This window comes from Perissodus microlepis, chromosome 5 (genome assembly GCF_051167445.1).
Source record: "Perissodus microlepis isolate ML-2025 ecotype Zambia chromosome 5, ASM5116744v1, whole genome shotgun sequence".
Classification (NCBI taxonomy): Eukaryota; Metazoa; Chordata; class Actinopteri; order Cichliformes; family Cichlidae; genus Perissodus; species Perissodus microlepis.
In genome coordinates this window covers 35,668,952-35,690,736 of record NC_140465.1, presented here as the reverse complement: position 1 = coordinate 35,690,736, position 21,785 = coordinate 35,668,952, and the positions used below count along the sequence as shown (strand labels likewise).

Sequence of the window (21,785 nt, the reverse complement as noted above, 5' to 3'; positions counted from 1 at the left end):
ACTCCATGGCAACCCAAACTGGTGGTGATGGTTCGAGATTGTAGTGTAGTGTCTCCAATACAACAAACACCTGATATTGGCGGCCCAATAATAGTACTGGAAATTAGGGAGGCCTAAACCTCCAACCGGCTTGGGCCTTTGAAGATGTATATGAAATTTTCAAATAAAATTTGTTAGCCCCATTTGCAGAGTAATCAAAAAAGCCAAACAATAATTTCCATAACAGTCAGAATAGATAAAAGAAACAACAAAAATCTTGCCAGAAATGATTAGTACATAAGCAGGACCAATATAGGTGAGAAACATCCTCTCTTTCTGACATGAACAGTTAACATCAATGTCAATTTTAAACATCGTACAAGAAAAGTTATGGTGGGGTAAAAACGACGAATGACTTTAAAATATATTTCCTTTACTTTGTTGGTAATGTTCAACTTTTCTTCCACTCCAGGTCTCGGTATAAATTATTCCAGTAAGCAACGTCACGGTTGTCTTTCGTGTTTTTGGCGGGGACACAGATCTGTTCAACAGAGGAAACCGCAGGATCCAGCGGCAGAGGGGTCAGAACACCAGCAGGGATGGCGTGACACACTGTGGCATAGTCCTTTTGGTGGACCAGGAATATAGAACTACAAGTCCCAGGGAGCGCGTCGCCTGTGTTTCGTCATCTAACGTCGACTCGTTCTGTTGACGTCGTGTGCGGCCGCCGGGAGAAGTTTGAAAATAAACGTGAAAGTTTTTTTCTCGTGAAACGTTGAGTGTCGGTGCGGTTCGAGCTGCTGCTGTGAGGCTGAGCTGTGAGAGTTTGTACCGAGGAGGGAGCGGAGCGCAGAGGAAGCTGCTCCTCAGGTGAGTGACGTGCGAAACTCAGAGAAGCTAGCTGTGTCCGACATGCGGCTGCCGCACAGCGCCGCTTCCAGTGCGCTCAGACGGGCTTGGCGCCTTATCTCACCACGGTGGGACCCGGAGGGAGGGACAGGGTGACGGGGGGAGGGCAGTCGGACAAAAATAAAATAAACAAAAAGATGCGAGTCGAGTTGGAGCGAGTTAGCCGAGTTTGCTAACTGCTAGCCGGGCTGAGCTTACCCTCTAACCCCTGAGCCCGGTATCCGTGCAGAGGCCACCTGTTGGTACACAGGTGTTTCCAGCTGTCACAGCTGTGTTTGTGTGTGAAGAAGCCTCCCGTCATGCCTCAGCGCAGAGCCTCTGTGAGACGGCGGCTGGTGAGTTACAAAGCCTGCCGTTGTTGGTCGGACAGCAGCAGGTTCGACTGTGCTTACAGCGCTCAAAGTGCGGTTTGACCAACAACACGTATCGTAGCAAATATAACACCTCTGGATTTTTCCGCGGAATGAGGCTTTTTAAATGACCCGAGTGCCTCCTACGATATCAGTTTACATACACGTTTTGCTTGAAAAATAATATTTAAAAACATTTGAAATGAAATTAAAAGCAGTAACCTCCTAACGGCTCTTTCAACACCTGTCTTTGAAGGTGTTGTACCTCAGTATTTGAACAAGCACCGAGTGGATTTGATGACAGAAGAAGTTAGGAAGTTTGAAAAAGTCCTAAAAAAGTTATTTTTTACTTGTCTTTGTTATAATTTATATCAGAACTCTTCATAATTAAAAAAAAATGTCATAAAGATGCATGCTGGCTCATGTTCAGCACAATTAGGACTTAAAAAACAACTCAGGATTTTGCATACTTGTACAGTTTAATCAGAAAAGGCATTAGCAGGTTTTTCAGTAAGTAAGGCTTATTTATATGCTGCTTCTCAAGTACAAAACTCACAAGTGCTTCACAATACAGAACACATACAGCAGTTAATATGGTAGGAAAACTAAATAAAGGCAAGCCTGCACAGGTGGGTATCAGCAGTGTCCACAGAGCTTAAGTCCAATGGAAGCAAGTTCCACAACCACAAAACTGCGCTCTCCTTTTGTCTTTAGCTGGACCGTGGTGCAGCCTCCGAGCGTTAATCGTCTGACTTCAGACATTTAAACCACATGGATGGTTTTAGTAACTCACTGATATATGGAGGCTTCTGACCATGGAGGACACATCACCAGGATTTTAAACCGAACATTAAACTTTATGGGGAGCTGGTGTGAGGAAGACAGAATTAGTGTCTTTTATTTCATGTGAACCAAACCAGGCCATAAACAGATATTATTCTAGTCTTTTGAATTAAATTAAATAGAAATTTGTATTTTTATCCACTCACACTTTCATCCATCCCCCAAAGTAAAATCAGCAGGATTTTAATCAGTTTCTGTTGTTTGGGTTTAATTTAGTTTAAAGTCACATGCTTGTGGTTTTAATTAAATGTGATCCTGTTTTGCTCACTTGTTGAAGTCACACTCCACAGTTCCACTTTGAATCAATGCTATTAAGGCGTCGCATAGCATCGACAAACTGCTGGAGACACTCCTCAGAGATTTTGGTCCATGTTGACACGACGGCGTCACACGGCTGCTGCAGAGTTTTGTGACATGGTGCATTATCCTGCTGGAATCAGCCATCAGAAGATGGCACACTGTGGTCAGAAGGGGATGCACATGATCAGCAACAGCAACATTACTCAGATGGTGTTAAGAGAAGAAATGACCTCCATACCATTACAGCACCAGCCTGAAGTGTCTATGCTGAATAAAACTGCACAAAAGTATTTTTCTCTTTAACTTTAGCTCCACATCTAATACAGCACTGAATTATCTGCCTCTTCCTCTCCTCCTCCTCTTCCTCTCTTCCAGGCAGCAATGTCTTCTGCAGACGAAGAGCCATCGGCCGCCATCGCGGCCGCCTTGACGTCTGCATTATCGAGTGCCGTGTCAGCTGCCATGGCGGTTGCCATGGCTGTTGATTCAAAGGCGGATCTCTCCGCGTTGCTCGACGAATGGGAAGAAGCACAGAGAGGCCCCACAGAGCAGCTGGTGTCCATCTTAAACAGGTTTTTTTTTTTAAGCTTTTAGCGACGCAGATGACGTGTGACGTCAGAGCCTCTCAGTCTGCCTGAGTGTGTGGGTCCATCTTGAGTAGAAACCCTGTCTCATCAGTGTGTTTTCTGCAGAATATCGGAGCTGATTGAGAAAGAGACGGGAGAGTACCACAAAGCAGACCCGGATCCGTTTGATGACCGTCATCCAGGTGAGTCCTGGACCCTCTGGCCTCTATGTTGCGTGTTTTCCACACTCGGTTCCGTAAAATGATTTCAACAACCGATCATTCAAATTGTTCAGACTTTTGTGACTCGCGTCTAACGTTGCAGGACGGGCGGACCCTGACTGCGTGCTGGGACAACTCCTGAAGATGCTCTTCATGAACGATGACTTCACTAATGCAGTAAGGGCTGCTACTTGTTTTTGTCCTCTTGTAAACCAAATGATGGAGTGTGGTTCCAAGGGTGCGCCGTCAGCTGGGGCAGCCTTATCAGGCTTCATGCTTCGAGTACAGAAGCTCCACCCAGCAGCCATTTAAGCCTTTAGCTGGTGCCAGGATCGTATTGTATTGAATCTTTATTTTGAACATGTTAAAATAGTATAACAACAACAACAACAGAGGAAAAATGAGACAAACAAACAAAGCAAAAGCACTTTGTCTTCCTGTTTATGCCCTGCTCGTCAGAAAATCTTTATTACAATTTGTTACATGTATTATTTATTATTATTTTTTATAACTCCAGTAACACATCAAAAGATATACACATTTCCATATATATATACTTATATAAGCATACTTGTGCACCCACACACACACACACACACACACACATACACATCATTATTGTGAAAGTAGTGGTGAGAACGCCTGATCAGAGCCCCGCCTCCTCCCTGTACTTTGCAAAAACTGTATTTTTGAACCGCTGTTTAAACTGAGGCATGCTGGGACATTGCTTCAGGTCTTCACTTTGTTCCACAGCTTCACGCCACACACACACACACACACGTGCAGAAAGTTTTCAGTGTTGTTTGATGCAGGGATGTTTTAAATTTAGTTCCCTCTTCAAACTGCGTCTCCGTTTTGTGTGTTGCTCTATACATAATTTGCGCAGTGAGAAAATGAACCAGATCTGTCATTTTAAACTGGGAATCAAGCAAATCTGCTTTAATAGACAAAGTCTTTGTTCGCTCTCCTTTCTTTACACAGCCCCATCACGTGTCCACAGTTTAGAAATGAGGCCAGTGAACGTTGTCTCGAGCAGGTAGCTGCACAGTTTGTGCTACACTGTAAGTTTGTTTTTGTGTGTTTCGCAGCTGCTGGACACGTACATAATGACCAGCAGGGAACACAGCCTCAACACAGCAGCCTGCCGCCTGCTTCAGAACATTTGCCCGGGCCTGGAGACGGCCGTCGTCTTCCAAGAGAAGGTAAACACTATTTAGACATAAATCGCTGTTAGATTATAGAGCTGGTGTGTGTGCGTTCAAAAAACAAATTATTGATACGTCTATAAAGTGTCCTAAAAATATTTTACTATGAGGGATCACATGTTTGGGAGAGGGTTTGGGTTTTGTTAGTTTATCCAGTTCTAATAAATGACAGTATATGGATGTGCATATCAAAACTGAAATCCACCTTAATAATGTGCATTTCTTTTCATGATGATACATTTGAAAAAGTTTTTGCTGTGTAGATTAAAGAGGAAGTGATGGTTGTTCTGTAGGAAATATGGGAGTAATTAATTTGAGTAATTATCACAGAGACATTTATTAAAAGGTTTCCGACTTTCTGATAGGCTGTTCCTGTGCTTTGCTCACCTGTGTTTGCTCTGTGCAGGAGGGTCTGGCTGAAAGGTTGTTTGGCTGGGCTCGTGAAGCAGAGCGCCCGCTGTGTGTCTACGCCACGGGTCTGCTGGCCCGAGCCATGAGCAACCAGGAAGTGGCGGCCAACTACAGAGAAGAGAACGCTCAGCTGGTGGGTGGCAGTAATTAAAGACTGTATGTAAAAGATGGACATGGCTGTTGTGACATGATCCACAGGGTTCTAGATTCCACATTTGGATCCCTTTTAGCATTTTGTAGTTTGGAAGTGACGATGAGAGGATGGCGTGCTACGTTATCAGCTAATGCTAGTTAGTTTTGTTAATGTGCTGCATGCATAGACCAGCAGCAAACATGTTATTAGTGCATCGAGTGTGCAGCGTCCTAGGGTTAAAAGTCTGTTTCACCACAGACTTCATAAAGCATGAAGTCTGTAATGGCTGTAATCTTTTATATACAGTCTTTGTGCTTGATTTTTAGAGTTTTTGCATCAGCGTCATAAAATCTGAGTTTCCTCATCCTCCAGGTGCCGGTTATGATCAAGCGTTTGCACGAGCTGCAGTCTCAAGAGGCCACGAGTCACTTTAGTGCCACCCACACCTCAGAGAATCTACCTCAGGACTCTCAGGCTGAAACTGCACAAACCTCAAGCATCACAATGGCCCAGCAAGACACGATGGAGATGGAGGAGGAGGCGAGAAATGAAAGAGCCGGGGAGAGCAGCAGGACCACGTCCAACACCAAACCCACGTCTCTGCTTGGCTCAGCTCAGAAGAACGGCGGCCGCAGCAGCAGCTCTGCCCGACTGCTGCCAGGCTTCGTTTACCAAGTCGCTCCGGACTCTGCGTCCAGGGAGACGGAGGACACGCAGGGAGGAAGAAGTGGAGGAGGAGGGAAGAAACGGGCTATAAAGGAGAACGGGAGGAAGGCAAAGCAGAAACTGAACTTTACTAACTCTTCGGACAGGAGTGGAGAGGACGCAGAGAGGACCGAGGCCAGCGAACAGCCGGCCAGCACCTCCTCATGGTCTGAGATGAGCTCCGTGATGATCGGCACCGACTTCCGCCTTTCACCGCTGAGCCCGGCCATGGAGCAGCGGCTCATCCTGCAGTATCTGACCCCGCTCGGAGATTACCAGGAGGTAGGCGTGCAAATCTGAAACTGTTTGGTGAATGCAAATAATTTTAACAAGTAGAAATTCACAAGTGATGACCTCCCCCCCCCCCCCGTGCTTGAGTCTGGTTCTTCTGGAGGTTTTTTCCTGTTAAAAGGCAGTTTTTCCTTCCCACTGTCACAAAGTGGTAGCTCAGAGGGGGTTGTCTGATCTTTGGGTTGTTTTTTTTCTTTCATAAGGGTTTACGTTACCTTACACCAGGAGACACGTCATTACAGAGACAGAGCATCAGGCTCATGACAAGCCGGTCCCTAGATAACCCACAGAGCACCTGCAGCAGTGATCTTATGAACGTTGTGCTCCAGCAGTCGTCGTTTATGAAGACTGAGATATTTTGAAAGGATCTGACTCGTTCACTTTCAGCTCAACACCACCAGATGATTAATGGTCAGTTCAGTTTCCCTTTAAACATTAAATAGATGCTTCTCCTTGTGTGCAGCTGCTGGCTGTCTTCATGCAGCTGGACACGCGGTCGCTGCTGATGAACTACATCGACCTCAGACAGACCAACAACGTCCAGCTCACCTTTGACGCCCTGCTGGTAAGGATGACGGCGTTCCTTTTAAAAAATGAATGTAGAGGGAATTTTATGAAATGCTGTGGATGATTTTGTGCTTTGATGCACCCTGAGTAAAGCGTTCGTACATGCGTGTATATTAGTGGTGCAACGGATCACGGTTGATCCGTAATCCGAACCGATCCCACTCCACGGTTCGGCACGCACGTGATCCGAAGATTCGAAAAAGAAGAAGAAAAGTATGCGTATGGTGCGCGTGGTCAGTCTGTCAAGCGATAGTTATGGTCAGCGCTAGCGGTCCAAGTAGAGGAGCAGAGGAGTTTGCGGTATTTAAGCAGCCCTTTGCTGCCCAGTCCTAAAGCTATTACAGAAGCTACTGGGGAGTTTAGCTGCAGACGGGAGGCCGTATTCTGTTGTGCAAAACAAGGGGTTTAAACTGTGATGAACGTGCTTGAGCCACGCTATGATATCTCGTTGCGCGTCCACTTCAGTGACACGATCGTTCCAGGCATGTATGAGCAGGAGAAGATTAAAGTTATGGCTGAGGTGTCCCAGGCATCTTCTGTTGCTCAAACTACAAACAGGTGGAGCTCCAGGGCAACGGAAAGCTACGTGACCGCTCGTTATATCACAGCGGAGTGGTAGATACAAAGCCCTGTACTGCCCTGTACTGCACTTTAAATTGTTTTTATATAATTGCGTGGAATAAGTCTTGAGTTGAATGTTTTTAATAGGCAAAAAATAGTTAAAAAGTTAATAAGTAAATGTTAAAATTTTGTCTTTTTTGCTGATCTGAAAATTGATCCGATCCGTGATTTAAAACCGTGATCCGATCCGAACCGTGAGATTTTTGATCCGTTGCACCACTATTATATATTATACTCGTACATCATGCTCAGAGAGAGCAAGTCCTTCCAGTGTGTCAGCATCCGTTTGGTCACTTGCTGTTAGATGATTGTAATTCAGTTAGTTTGTTCCATGTTCAGCATTGATACGTTTGTTACTACGTGTTCGAACAACTGCCTTAAAGCAACATGTGTGTTTGTGTGTTCTGATTGTGTTACAAGTTATTGTGACAGAACGTGGTGTATGTTTATTTTACAAATGTAACTTCCTGAGGGGTTTTTAGTGATCTTACAAAAGCAGTAAATCTTTATATCGAGATGCTTTAATGAGCCTCAGCAGCTCAGATCACGTTTCGCCTTGTTTGTCAGCGCAGCCCCTCCCCGCTGAGTCCGAGCGTCTGTGTGTGAAAGATAATCCAGACCTCTGTGGGTGGCTCTCAGCCCCATCACCACAGTTTGTTTCATTTTTAATGTGATGAAACTGAGTTCAGACTAAACTCCTTTGTAATTTTGAGGTCAGTGTCCTCAGAGATATTTCACGATAAAGGCCTTTTTTCTTTTTTTTTAACAGTGTCGTACATGGTCACATGTAGGGGGACGTGTTCCATCTCCAAGTTGTTTGTAGATCGTGGACACTGTTCAGTGCTTCCTGTGTAGATGTTTTGGAGGAACTAACAGGCTCTTCTGATAATGGACGGGTGTCAGATTAACTGAAAAGTTGATGAATTGATTCTCCTGTTTCAGCTCAATTAATCCGTCGTGTGAGTAGAGAAGCAGTAAAAGTGGAATTCATACGTCCGTAAGCTGATAAGTAATCATAGGTAATTGCTGCCTCTGGCGTTCAGTAATTCTTCACCAGAGAAAAAGGAAATTAAAATGACATTAAAAGTAAATGTCTTATATTTAAATTGGTAGCTGATGCAGAATCTCACGTAGGTGAAGCTGCGAGCTGTGAACGTTACAGGGCTGATGTTGGAAGACTGCTGCATGTTTATTTACTCTTGTTTCAGTCGTAGTCGTGTGTGGTGGTGACGATGATTAATATTATTAATATTTTTGTCCATTTCTATTAGGGCTGCCACGATTAGTCGACTAGTCACGATTACGTCGACTATCAAAATCGTCGACGACTGATTTAATAGTCGACGCGTCGTTTGAAGCTTTGTAAGATCACAAAAGACGCAGGAATAAGTAGTAGGATTTAAGAGTGTAATAACGGACTGAAACAGAAGATGGCAGCACTGCATGTACAAGGATGCCAGCTGCCGTTAAACCCCGAAGAAGAAGAAGAAGAAGAAGCTCTGTCCCAGAATTCATAGCGCAGCCCAGCTCAGTTTCCAACAATGGCGGCAGCTAGTTAGTTTTAATGTTACTCTTATTATTGTTTCTGGGTCACAAAATAAACGTTTAACATATTTTCAGGCGAGAATGTAGCTGTGTAAACCTCAAATATCTGCTCAGTTTATCAAGACACCACATATTTTCAAAAGCGCTCCGACGTTTTCGGAGACGTCTGTTACCCACTAGCTCGATAGCTAGCCGGGGGCAAGGCTCACTAGAGCCGTGAGAACACCGGACTCCCGGCAAATCGTTTTCAAACCCACCGCCGTCTTTCGCTACTCAGGTTAAATATATATAAGTCACTTAGATAACTTAAAATGTTATTGTTTGGCTTTTTTTTAGTATTTTATTTGTTCCTGAGTAAATCGGTTTGGCTGAGATTAAAGTTATAGTTTTTACACAGCTGAATAAACATCGAGCAGACAGCTGATTATCAGAAGTGTGGGATGCTTGAGAATTTACTCTGGTGTCCTGTTATATTTTAGATAGCAAGGAGTTTATTAAACTTCACCGAAACAATCTGCAAATGTCATTAACATTTAATAAACTATCATCTTGTCTTTATTTTTAGTTAGCACAGACCTTAAACACTTAAAGCTGTAAGCTAATGATAGTTATATAAGAGCAGATGCTGCTGGTGCAATAAGCTGTACGTTTTATGTCCAGTTGATGATGATCTGATTAGTCGACTAATCGCAAAAATAATCGGTGACTAGTCGACTATCAAAATAATCGTTTGTGGCAGCTCTAATTTCTATGCAAAACAAACTGAAAAGGAGAACTTATTTTGTAGACAGGAAAAAACCCAAATATTAAATTTTTATATGATTTTGTTTTGTTTTGAATGAGTAAATCTTATTTTTAAGATGAAATTAAATCATTTTCCCCTTGTCAGTAAAATCAGTTTATCAGTAAACCTACTCACTGTGGTTCTTTTCACATCTACGTGAAACCTTTAAAGCTTCCTCGTTATATTTGCGGCGCCGTGTCATCTGATAAACTGATGTTTGCTGTTTGCAGCCTCACTGTGTCGTTGCTCTCTCGTCAGTATCTCGCCTCGCTGCTCCTCCATAAGAAGTTTGCTGCAGAGTTTATCGCTCACGGAGGAGTGCAGAAACTCCTGGAGATCCCGAGGCCTTCAATGGCAGCGACCGGACTTTCTCTCTGCCTCTACTACCTGGCGTATAACCAAGACGCCATGGAGAGGGTAAAGCTAAAGCACTCTTCTTATTGTGTGCAGGATTATTACAGCAACCGTAGCTCAGTCATGGCGAACACTGTCCCGCGTTTGCAGGTGTGCACGCTGCCCGACGGCGTGCTGTCCGACACGGTGTCCTACGCGCTGTGGCTGCTGGAGTCGTCCCACGCGTCAGGCGTCTGCCACGCCACCATGTTTTTCTCCATCTCCTTTTCATTCCGAGCGGTGCTGCAGCTGTTCGACCAGCAGGACGGCCTCCGGAGGCTCGTCAACCTGGTCAGCCGTGAATCTTTACTCTTAAATTATTTAAACTGATTTCAGAAGTAACTATTTCTTTCGATCGGACACTTTTAGCATCGTCTCCTCTGCCTGTAGATCAGCACTCTGGAGATCCTGAACATGGAGAGCGAGCTGTCCAGGCTGAGTGATGACCAGGTGTTCTCCAGCAGGCAGACAGCCAAACACACCTGCATGGCCCTGCGCAGGTGAAGCGATGGGTGGAGACACAAACACAAAAATTCTTATCTGACATAGCAGCCATGTTTTATTTAGATATTTGTACATATATAATGTATTTCTTTATTGTGTTGTCGGGTAGAAGTAAATAAATACAGGCAGTTCCTGTCTGCTTGTATTAAAGTAGGTGAAAGTTTGAAAACACACTCATTGATTATCGATTACTTTGTGAAGGTACTTTGAGGCTCACCTGGCCGTGAAGACCGAGCAGGTGAAGCAGTCCCTGCACGCGTCAGACGGCGGTATCGTCATTCCCCAGCAGCCGTTTTACAAGGTACTCGATGGAGTTTGTGAGTCGTTGCTGTGCTTTTTTATTTAAACCGCAACAACAGATTTCCCCTCTTGTCAGTGAAGATGGAAATGCTGACGAGCCTCCTGCTTTTGTTGGTGAATCTTTGTGTCGTTTGGTCAGATTTCATTTTGATCTGAAACATTGTGTTTTATAGTTTATCATCATGTGACTCGCTGCCTTTCTTAGCCTGGTTCTGTGTTTGTAAGAGAAGGACCGCCTTATAACGCAACTCTTAATCACATTTGTGATCCGGATTTAAATATTTGGATATAATATTTAAATATGTGGATTTTAACATTATAATGTGGCTGTAAGCAGATAAGCTGTTTCATGCTCACCTATAAGTAGTAGTGATGCTTCAAAATACGTAAAATGATAACCTCAGAGAAGCTGTTTGTTTGCTCTAAATGACAATTTAAATGTACAATGTTTATGATATAAGGACTTAAAGTTTAAAAATGCAAGGTGTTCAACCACTGAGCACAGACTGAATATAAAAGATGGACGTAGCAGCCGTGACATTTAATACGAGTCTTGGCTTCATATACAACTCATGTTGTATGTGGCTTCCTGCTTTCAGGCCTATTCGTACACCAGAGAGCAGATTATTGAGATGATGGAGTTTCTCATCGAGTGCGGGCCTCCTCAGCTCCACTGGGAGCCGGTCGAGGTCTTCTACAAGTTGGCCTGTGTTCCCTTAATGTTGCAGCTCATATCTACAGCCTGCGACTGGAGGACTTACTTTGGCAGGTAACCCTGCTCGCACACATACCTGCGCGCTGTGAGCACTCGGTGGGAGTTATTATGACACAGAAAGGAGTCGGTGGAAAAGTAGCTTTGCTTACTTTCTGTTTCTGTGTTGCTCTTGTCTTTGTACGCAGCACTGATGTGTAACTGGAGTCTTTTTCATTTTTTTCCACCAGGAGTGACACTGTGCGGTACGCTTTGGACATCCTCTCCATCCTGACGGTGGTTCCTAAAGTCCAGCTGGTCCTGGCAGAAACCGTAGAAGTTCAGGATGAAGCCAGGTCCCCCGTTTCCACTGTGGGTCAGTAAATCTGGTCGTTTTCTCCTCTAGTGCTGCTAAAACTGTTCTGATTGTTTCCAGCTCCATGTAACATTGAATGATTCAGGATTTGAAATAATCCTTATGAATCTTACACACAATCCAACTGTCTTCTGATTGGTTGCCACTCTCAAACAAAGCTTGGACAGAGGGTGGGTGGGGCTTCTGTGCTCACAGCTGATCGTTTTAGGGATATCCTCCTGCTCATGGACATCATGCAGATCCAAGAGTAGATAAAACTGGGCGCTCGGAGCAGCCTGGCTTACTCGATCTCTCAACCTTAAAATTATTAACATTCATAAACATTCATGTGACAGTAAATGAGGAAAAGCACGAAGGGTCCACTGTAACTGAGAGATTTTGTTAACCTTTGGGTGTTCTGCGCGTGACCGTCTCACCTCTGCTTCAGGTATGAGCATCATTCTGGGTGTGGCAGAGGGCGAGGTGTTTGTCAACGATGCTGAGATCCAGAAGTCTGCACTACAAGTAAGGAGAAGCTTTAAATATCTTAATGAGACATTCTCCCGACTTTGATAACCTCCAGAAAAAGGGTTTGCCCAGAAATGTGCAGAGTCTGTGGGCAATCAGAATGAGAAGATTGCAGGCTAACAGCACATGAGCGCACATTCATGAAGGATCAGCACGTTATGACTTATTAGATCAGCCTGTCAGAGCAGGCTGTGAGGTCTCAGACGTCCCTCCTTAGAAACAAACTTTAAAGGCGTATTTGCAGAGATCGGCTCACGAATCTGAATGTTTAAACTATTTTATCAGATAAAACTGTGTTTTAGATGCAGCGTTTGTGCAGCAGTCTGATGAAAATTTGTCTTTCGTTTCCTCTCTTCCCTTCTAAAATCGTCACAGGTGATAATAAACTGCGTGTGCGCCCCTGACCAGAGCCTGAACTCTGTGGGGGCTTTTGCGGTTACCCCTCTCAAGCCATTACTCCATCCCCAGCAGCCCCCCACCTCTCACAACAGGGTGTTGGCCCACATGTGGCAGGTGGTGCAGAACAACAATGGGATAAAGGTAAGAGCAGCAGACGAGCAGTGGGAATTGTCCCGGTTTGATCCCGGGAGGAGACCCGATCCTTTTGGGGTATCTGGGGTAAAAATCTGCCCCGCTGTGGTGACCCCTGTTGTAAATAAGAGATCACCTGAAAGCGAAATGCTTTTCGTGTTCCTCGTGTCGTCTCCAGGTGCTGCTGTCCCTGCTGTCAGTGAAGATGCCCATCACGGACGCCGACCTGATCCGCGCTCTCGCCTGCAAAGCTCTGGTCGGACTCTCTCGCAGCTCCGCCATCAGACAGATCATCAGCAAGCTGCCGCTCTTCACCAGGAGCCACATTCAGCAGGTGCGCACAGGTGTATCATCTGAAGACTGAAGTTTAGGGTGTCCGGGCAGTGGTGACGAAGCCGCTGTATGAACTTGGATTCGCTGAGTGCGCTTTCCTCGCCTCACTGTGTCCAGAAATCAGTTTACATCCATCTGCAAACGGTCATCTTCTGAAAGGCTTCCCTGCTACCTTTTCATACGCACTTAAAGTTGCACACTGTGGTTAACTGCAGCTTATAATATAAAATATTAAAGCTATTATTAGAAATCTTCATTTCATGGCTCGGACTCACAGTAAGTTATTTTATTGAAGAGATGTCAGCAACAGCAGAGCTTTACTAACTGTAGGTCAAAAGTTCAAAAGTTAATAAACTATTACTTTACTATTACTAAAGGCTTTTCTGCAGGAAGTGAGGGTGTTAGCAGCGTTCAGTCCTTCCACAGCTGCTCGTTGGCCTGCAACACGCTGCCCTCGTTATAGAAAACGTGGGCGGTAATTGGTGTCAGCAGCCAGCATTATAACAAAGCAGACAGGCATGCAAAGCATAATGAGGCCCAAGTAAAATTTAAATATTGGTGTATATACGATTTTTAAACTCTGTGGGCAGAAAATTTGAATCTTTTGAAACTGGAGAGAGAAAAAAAAATCGATTTGCATATATGAGTCATTTCTGCTTCATCCGGCAATTTTATGTCGTTTATTCAGGTTTTTCAGGAAACTGATGATGTAGACGCCTCAAAAACTACACGATACATGAAGGTTTAACAGACTAGTGTGGTGCAGTTATAGTAATGCTGCAGTTGGAGGCAGGGTGGAGGATTTTCTCCGGCTCTCGTCGTGTTCATGCACTGTTTTCTGTCTCCAGCTGATGAAGGAGCCCGTGCTGCAGGACAAACGAAGCGAGCACGTCCGCTTCTGCCGCTTCGCCGCCGAGCTGACCGAGCGAGTGTCTGGCAAACCTCTTCTCATGGGCACGGACGTGTCGTTGGCTCGCCTGCAGAGGGCCAACGTGGTCGCCCAATCGCGCATCACGTTTTCCGAGAGGGAGCTCCTCGTTCTGATCAGGAACCACCTCGTGGCCAAAGGACTTCAGGACACGGCAAACACGCTCGTCAAGGAGGCCAATTTACCCGCAGCGACCCTCTGTCCAAACCCCTCCCCTTCCTGCGTCACCCCCCCGCCCTCCGCCTCAGTGGTACCCAGGACTTGCAGGTTAGCGGGTGGGATCGCGGCGCGAATCGCCAGCCATGTTGGAGCCTCTCCCGTGTCCTCAGGTGCTTCTGTTTCTCCTTGCCCCTCTTCTTCTCGACCCCTGGCACCTCCTCACCCTTCGTGCTCCTCTGCATCTACCTCTGCCCACCCCCCTCCCCCTCCTCTTCCTCATCCTTCACCTCAGGGACAGGGCCCATTTCCACTTGGCCGGATTTTGTTTTCACGGGAGCGTCCGGTGGCCCCGTGCAGCTCAGGGAAAAAGCTCCGTGCACTGAAACAGAAGTCGGATCACGGTGCTTTCATACAGGTCAGGGTTCGATCACAGTCACCAGTATCATCGCAGTGCTCACACAGAGACACGGCCTAAGCTCAGCTACTCTTTCTTTCCCTCTCTGTCAGACTCCAGCAATGAAGAAGCAGTTGGAACGCCACCTTCCTTCCCCTCCAACGCTCGACAGCATCATCACCGAGTACCTGAGGGAACAACACGCCCGCTGCCCCAACCCGGTCACCACATGCCCCCCTTTCTCTCTTTTCACGCCCCACCGCTGCCCGGAGCCCAAGCAGAGACGACAAGCCTCTCCCAACTTCACCGCCCGCCTGGGTGCCAGGGTGCTGTACCCCAAATACGGAGGTGTGGACCGAGCGTGTCTGGATAGACATCTGATATTTAGCAGGTAAAGAACAGACTCACCTGTGCAGCAAAAACGGTTATGTAGCTTATTTTTGGCTGTTTAAAATTGACCTCTGCTCCTCCACCCCTCTGCCTTTTTTCCCTTCGTCGAGGTTTCGTCCCATGTCGGTGTTCCACGAGGGCGACGGAGACGAGAGCGGCTTCACCTGCTGTGCCTTCTCAGCCTGCGAGCGTTTCCTGATGCTGGGAACCTGCTCCGGCCACCTCAAGTTCTACAACGTCCTCTCGGGACAGGAGGCGGCCAACTACACCTGCCACACGTCCGCCATCACACACCTCGAGCCCTCCAGGGTATCTGCACAAGCATTTCAACACACCTGTTGTTATCCTGCACAACGTTTCCCAAACATTTGCATATTTAATGCTTTTTTTATCTGAGGCGACGGTCCTCGACCGGGTCAGGGACAAATTTCATTCTGCACTGAGTATATTTGAGTTTCTGATGTAAGAAGACGTCTGGTGGTGTGGATTGTTTTCTTCTATAAGCTCAGCTGCAGGCACTGAGGCGTCCTCGACTACCTGAGCTGACGTTATGCTCAGTTTTGATATGAATAGCGGCTGCAGCCTCAGCTCTTTTTGTGCCGTTGTTAGAAAGTAACCGTTTGTGCTTCTTAGGACGGGAAACTGCTGCTCACCTCTGCTTCCTGGAGCGTCCCTCTGTCGGCTCTGTGGAGCATGGATGGAGTCTTCATCAAAAAGTAAAACCGCCACACCCTCACACTTCACTTTTCATTTTACACACCTGTGTATACACTGCATAGACACCCTGAGGTGTGGACTGTGGTCTTCACGGTGTCGATGTGTCTTTTTTCCCCTTCAGAAACTCCTTTGCAGACGATCACTACGTGGAGTTCAGTAAACTCTCTCAGGACCGAGTCATCGGCACCAAAGACCAAGTCGCAAACGTAGGTCGCCCACAATGTTCTGTTCTGCCTCCTCTCATCATAACAGTAGGAAGCAGAGTTGATGTTGATAAAACTGGAATCCCTTAAATAGAGCTGGGCGATAGAACGATAACGATATGTATCGCGAAATAACTTTTTCTCGATAGAAAAATTAAACTATTGCGATAGGCCTCACCGCTCTTGTCCTCTTAAAAAAAAAAAAAGAACAGCCAATCCAAATTAAGTAGCGCAGAGCCAAACCAATCACAGCCTTGTTACGTACAGCACAAGTGCCAAGCCGCACATGTGCACATGTTTTGGGAAGCAGCCAGCCGCCGTGCCGCCTGGGTAATGGAGGAAACGAGTGCGCCGACTAGAGAAAAATCAACCGAGAGCGTGACCGAAGGTTACCGAAGAGGAAACGGATGATGGTTCCAACGCCGGAGAGACTGTCGGACGGAAGAGCCACAGAAGTCCCGTAGTGTGACGGTATTTCAGCTATTTCAAGTCTGACAAAAACAGAGCAGCGGCACTGTAAATGTGCCGAAAGCAAGTCTGGAAATACAATAAAGCGGTGCAGCTCAGTCTCTGACTGGAAGCGCTAATTCGTCATCCGGCTTCTGTCAGACTAACGTAACTGTTTAAACTGTTTGAAAAGCTCAGCTATACAACAAGGAGAGATGGAGAATTTCCTTTTAGTTCTCAGTTTATTTGATATTGACAAAAGTTAGTCAATTTTGTCTGTTCTTCTGTAAAACAAACTAAGATTTATTTTTAGAATTAATATTTTGTTTCTAAGTGGAATTGACAGTTTAGTCTGTTTCGTTTGTTCTGTTTTGAAACTTAAACGCTTTAGCGGCTGCCTTTTGTGTAGTTTGCAATATTTGCCTTTATTTATCTGAAAAAGTCTCATGTTAAGTACAGCTACCCTGTTGAACTTATTATGGGAAATAAATATTTAAATCAAAACAAGCTGCTGATTGTTTCACATTTTACTTGTGAGCAACGGCACATTTAAATCTTACAAATATAGTTATTTGGCTGATATCGTGATATATATCGTTATCGCCTGAAATGAAAAAAACATATCGTGATATGAAAAACTCTTATATCGCCCAGCTCTACCCTTAAATTAAAAATCTTGATTTCCATTTAAACTACTGACAGCAGGAAACCGTTGGAGCTCATTTGATTCTGAGTTGAACGGTTTGAACGTTTGTCTCGTGTTTCTCATTGTTTGTCTTCGTGTCCTGAAGATCTACGACATCCAGACGGGTCAGAAGACCCTGACCCTGAATGACCCCGCCCTGGCCAACAACTACAAGAGGAACTGTGCCACCTTCAACCCCACTGACGACCTGGTGCTAAACGACGGCGTGCTGTGGGACGTGCGGGCGTCGCGGGCCATCCACAAGTTCGACAAGTTCAACATGAACATCAGCGGGGTCTTCCACCCCAACGGCCTGGAAGTCATCATCAACACGGAGATCGTATCCTCTGACGCTGCCAGGGGCCGTCTTTTCTTTCTTTTTCTTTCTTTTACTGCAAAAAATATAGTTAAAATGAAATGGGTCACTTAAAAAACATTGTGGGCCCAGTTAATGACATGTGTATGCAAAGGAGCTGTTCAATGCTGAGCCCTGCATGTTTCTGGTCATCATTAATGCTGCTGGTTTAATGAAACAGGAGAATCTGCTGCCCTCAGTAGAAGAGTCCTCAGTACTGAAGCGAACTTGCTGCGTTTCACCTGAGCAGGTGCATTTTTACAAATTCAGCCTCGTCCCAATTTACCCTGCTTAAAAAAGAACATGGCCTTTAATATTTTTACCTGATATATTACCTGATAAAGCATAATGTCAGTTTGGGTCTTACAGCGCACACAGTCTGCAAAACTATAGTCAAAGTTTAAGATCAGATTATTGATCTCAGCTGTAATAACGACGGAACAAAGCGAGCTGCACGTGTTTCTGCGTCGCCCCCTGTTGTGTCGTAGTCGTGGGCCTTGACAGCAGGTGTCAGTGGGACCTGAGGACCTTCCACCTGCTGCACACCGTCCCCGCCCTGGACCAGTGCAGGGTGGTCTTCAACAGCAACGCCACCATCATGTACGGAGGTACGAGCTCACGTGTCCGAGTCATTACGAGCACAGCGAGGGGCCGAATCGCCGCTCTGACGTACGATGTTTTGCCCTCTTCCTGCTCTCGCACACAGCTATGCTCCAGGCCGACGATGAGGATGACGCGATGGATCAGCAGATGAAGGGTCCCTTCGGCTCGTCCTTTAGAACCTTCGATGCTACGGACTACAAGCCCATCAGTAAGGCTTCACTTCCTCTCACTGTTGGTCAAATACAGTATATATACTGGGGCTGGGGATCGTCACTGATTCCTAGAATCGATTCGATTTGATTCGAATCGGGGAAATTTTGCCTCAGACAGTCAGAAATATTATAATTCAGATCATGCATCAGTACATTTCCATATTTTTATATCTATAGAAAGGAAGCTGACACTTGTGAGACTTCAAAGGTGTGAGCATCACAGCAGAGGCCTTTGTGTCAGAGTAGCTGAGGATGAAACAGAAAAACATGAAGGCGGTTTTCCTGGTCTGGGGTTTTATAAAAATATTCTGCAGTAGATCAAAAACGAGAGAAAACCATTAATCAGCATATGAACGTTACCTGATGCTGAAGTGAAGCAGAGCAAAGTTACAGAGGTTTGATTACAGACACAGCGTTTTGCAGTTTTGCATCATTTTAAAAAGTTTAAAATTGTTCAGAAGCCTGAAAGTAAAAGGAAAAAACAGCAGCCGACAGCCTGTAAACAACTTGTGCGTAACAAGCAAGCGAATAATGCAGAAAACAGATTTTTAGACGGGAAACTATTGTTGAAGTACAGAGAGAGAGAGAGAGCTGTGCAAAAGTCAGAGTGAATCCATGACGATGTTTATGTGAAGCGTAGTTTGGATCTTCTTTGGCTGCTGGTTCGGTCAATATTGTTTGGAGAGAAATAAAACCTGCAGCTTCAGAATCAGCACAAAATGGACGTAAACACAAAGAGCGGACCCGCCGAAACATCAGAATCAGCGAGCTGTCGCCTTTCTCACCCGACGGCACGGACACGGTTGGGGCTGAAAGCCGACAGCTTTCAGCCTCTGTCTTTGTGCAGAATCCTCCTGTTTTAGCTGTTTGGTGGTTGTTAAAATTTAGTGAGGTGTAACCTGAGATTCTGGCGTTTCGGGCAAAATAAATTTATATTAAAAAATCAATTCAGCATTTTAATAATTCGATATTACGTTATCCAAGCCAGAATCGATTTTAATCGATAAATCGATAATCAAAACCCGCCCCTAATATATACATATGTTTTTCTCATATGTGTTTGATTTTCTATTAAAGGTCAGGTTGGTGCTGACCTGCCAGGCTTAGCTGCTCCTCCTGCTTTTACGAGCCGAGGTTTGAAGAGCTCGAGCTTCACGATGTTTTTGTTTTTCAGCCACTGTGGACGTGAAGAGGAACATCTTCGACCTGTGTACAGACACCAAGGACTGCTACCTGGCTGTCATTGAGGTACTTGAGCATCCGTGCTATCAGAGGGTTTATTGTTGTTTCCATTACAGCCCATGTGACCCTGTAAGGCCGCAGACACGCTAACGTGATGCGTTTGCTCTGCAGAACCAGGACGCAGTGGGCTTGGACACGGTGTGTCGTCTGTACGAGGTGGGACGACAGAAACTCGCCGAGGAGGGAGACGACGACGATCAGGTGAGCGTTTGCTGAGCAGCTTTGTTTTCTTTTGTCTGCGATGACCCGACCTTCACGTGGAGGCTCATCTCTGACGACAGCTGGGTCTCTAGAACAGCTGCTTTCAGTGACAGAGTCCACGGTGTCCCCGTCACGGTGTCCCCGTCACGGTGTCCCCGTCACGGTGTCCCCGTCACTGTGACCACAGTTTTTTATTTTTAATTGAAGTCTTGTGCGACTGCTCAGGGAGCGGCCCTGAAGTGGAGATGAGCTTAAGCCGAGCAGTTTTATCCAAAAGCTTCTTCTTCTCTTGCTTTTGATGCTTTTTTGTCTGCCGTTTCTTGTTCTTCTGCTTTTTCTGCTCTTTAATTTAATTATTGTTATCTGTGAAACTTGTTTTACTGAGAAAACTTCCTTTCGTTGCTGTCGTCGTCGTGATTGAGTTCATTTTTTAAAATTACTTTTGTGCTCTTCCAGGATGACGAAGATCAGGACGATGACGATTCCTCTGACTCCGATGACGACGACGACGATGACGACGACGACGACGACTTGGACACAGACCCGCTCATAGAGGAGCTGGCCAATAACAACGTGGCAGAGAATGAGGAACAAGCCGACTCGCCCAGAGACGAAGAGGTACCCGACCCCCTAAATCCATCGTCCAATCAGCTTCTTTTATTTTTCACTTTTCTGTGAAAGAATTGATGAAGACAACACTTTGAAATGATAGTTTACTGAACATATAAATGTCTTGTTTTGTTTAACTTTATTTTCTTATAGTAAATATGATTTATAGAAGAACTTGTTGTTCATATTAGTAAAATTTACTTGTTACTCAGGTTGTTTGTTTATGGATGATTTATTCTGAGCTCACTCGGCGTTGTCATCGTGACGACTAATATCTAAAATAAAAGCAGTTACATTTAAAACAATAATGCTTCTTTAGCTTGTTTCACATATTCATGGAAACTCAAATTAACAGAGACATTGAACGCACCTCACCGCCTGCTGTAGTCAGATGGGAGAGTGCGTTCTTCGAGGCTGCGCTTCAGCTCTCACAGTGGATTTAACGCAACCACAGCACTGCGACGTGTGTTCTTTATAAACTTGAGTCCAGCTTGGAGGCGGCGGCAGTAAAAACCGTCCGTGCTGGACGTTACTTCCAAACTGAAATGATGTGACTGCTTCCATCGCGTTAGAGGAGAAAAATCAGTTTGAGTCATTAAAAAAAGTTATTTGTTTTTCAGAGTTTTAGGTTTCACGTCTTCTCTGGTCCTCACAGTTCAGACTGCACTGGGGAGACTGGTGAGACTAATCTTTTTTTCCTTTCACGCTCAGATTGCTGATCTTCTGGCTGGCGACAGCGATGATGACAATGACAGCAACGACAACAACGACTCGGAAGACTGGGAGAGCGTCATCGATGGCTCTGAGCCGTTCGACGCTGACGGATCAGAAAGTGAGTGATAATCCAGGTTTGTTTGCTTAAGTCTGTTTTACCTTCCAGCTTTTTACAAACTCACATCCGGGCGCCGAGGACGCCGAATCTGCAAAAACAGCCTGCATAAGTACATTTCAGAATATAATATTGTTAAAAATGAGAGAGAACGGCACTGCACGTTCTGGAGTTAACACGGACAGAATGTTAATGTCTGGAGAGCATCACACCGAAAAAATCGACCCTTCATTTTTGTTCTTTGTAATGAGGCCGTTGGTTTGAAGTGAACCGTGTGTGTGTGTGTGTGTGTGTGTGTGCGCGTGTGTGTGTGTGCGTGTGTGTGTTGCAGTTCTCTCTGAAGCGTCCGATGACGAGTTGATCCAGTCCATCCGTGACCTCCATGACCGGTGGTTCTTCTGACCTCAGCGTTCTCATTCGTACCTGTTTAAATGCTCGCTTCTCTTTTAAGCAGGCAGGTTGACTGTGAACACGCTCGTATGCAAATCAAATTTCTGCAATATTCTGTTTCTCTAATATATATTTTTTAAATTTGAGAGAGATGACGAATAAATATTTCCCAGAGTTTTTGGGGCCTCAGATATGCAGACTTGGTTTTCTTCCTCTTGGTTAAATATTGAGTTTGAAATTTTGAATTATTTCTGGTATTTTTACCTGCTGTGAAACATCTTTTTCTCCTCATTATTGATCAGTACCAGCTTTGTCTGAACTACAAAACGAGACAGAAACACAAGCTGTAATTTTTC

At 45.3% G+C, this 21,785-nt stretch overlaps 1 protein-coding gene across 2 annotated transcripts; it reads left to right on the top strand.

Moving 5' to 3' along the window:
* Nucleotides 1-649: 649 nt before the first annotated feature.
* Nucleotides 650-21,620, top strand: LOC146387791 (DDB1- and CUL4-associated factor 1-like). Of its 2 annotated transcripts, none has more exons than XM_084929624.1 (30): nucleotides 650-849; nucleotides 2,757-2,953; nucleotides 3,074-3,150; nucleotides 3,272-3,345; nucleotides 4,257-4,370; nucleotides 4,780-4,917; nucleotides 5,290-5,904; nucleotides 6,377-6,478; nucleotides 9,689-9,847; nucleotides 9,935-10,114; nucleotides 10,214-10,323; nucleotides 10,529-10,628; nucleotides 11,227-11,396; nucleotides 11,570-11,694; nucleotides 12,122-12,198; nucleotides 12,577-12,741; nucleotides 12,911-13,066; nucleotides 13,914-14,567; nucleotides 14,660-14,937; nucleotides 15,047-15,245; nucleotides 15,570-15,652; nucleotides 15,775-15,859; nucleotides 17,095-17,328; nucleotides 17,858-17,951; nucleotides 18,050-18,154; nucleotides 19,333-19,406; nucleotides 19,512-19,601; nucleotides 20,058-20,219; nucleotides 20,922-21,042; nucleotides 21,371-21,620. In XM_084929624.1, exons 2-30 carry the CDS (start codon nucleotides 2,763-2,765, stop codon nucleotides 21,439-21,441), a joined length of 4,803 nt encoding a protein of 1,600 aa, XP_084785750.1. In that variant the 5' UTR covers nucleotides 650-849; nucleotides 2,757-2,762; the 3' UTR covers nucleotides 21,442-21,620. The 2 variants fall into 2 exon arrangements, with proteins under 2 accessions (XP_084785750.1, XP_084785751.1); XM_084929625.1 differs by having other exon boundaries at nucleotides 20,922-21,058.
* The last annotated feature ends 165 nt before the right edge of the window (nucleotides 21,621-21,785 follow it).

Bases quoted from the DNA above. Each gene is read 5' to 3' on its own strand.
- LOC146387791 (XM_084929624.1), top strand. From the start codon at position 2,763: ATGTCTTCTGCAGACGAAGAGCCATCGGCCGCCATCGCGGCCGCCTTG. The intron at 3,151-3,271 runs GTGAGTCCTGGA...CTAACGTTGCAG, and splicing joins GTTTGATGACCGTCATCCAG to GACGGGCGGACCCTGACTGC. The intron at 9,848-9,934 runs GTAAAGCTAAAG...CCGCGTTTGCAG, and splicing joins ACCAAGACGCCATGGAGAGG to GTGTGCACGCTGCCCGACGG.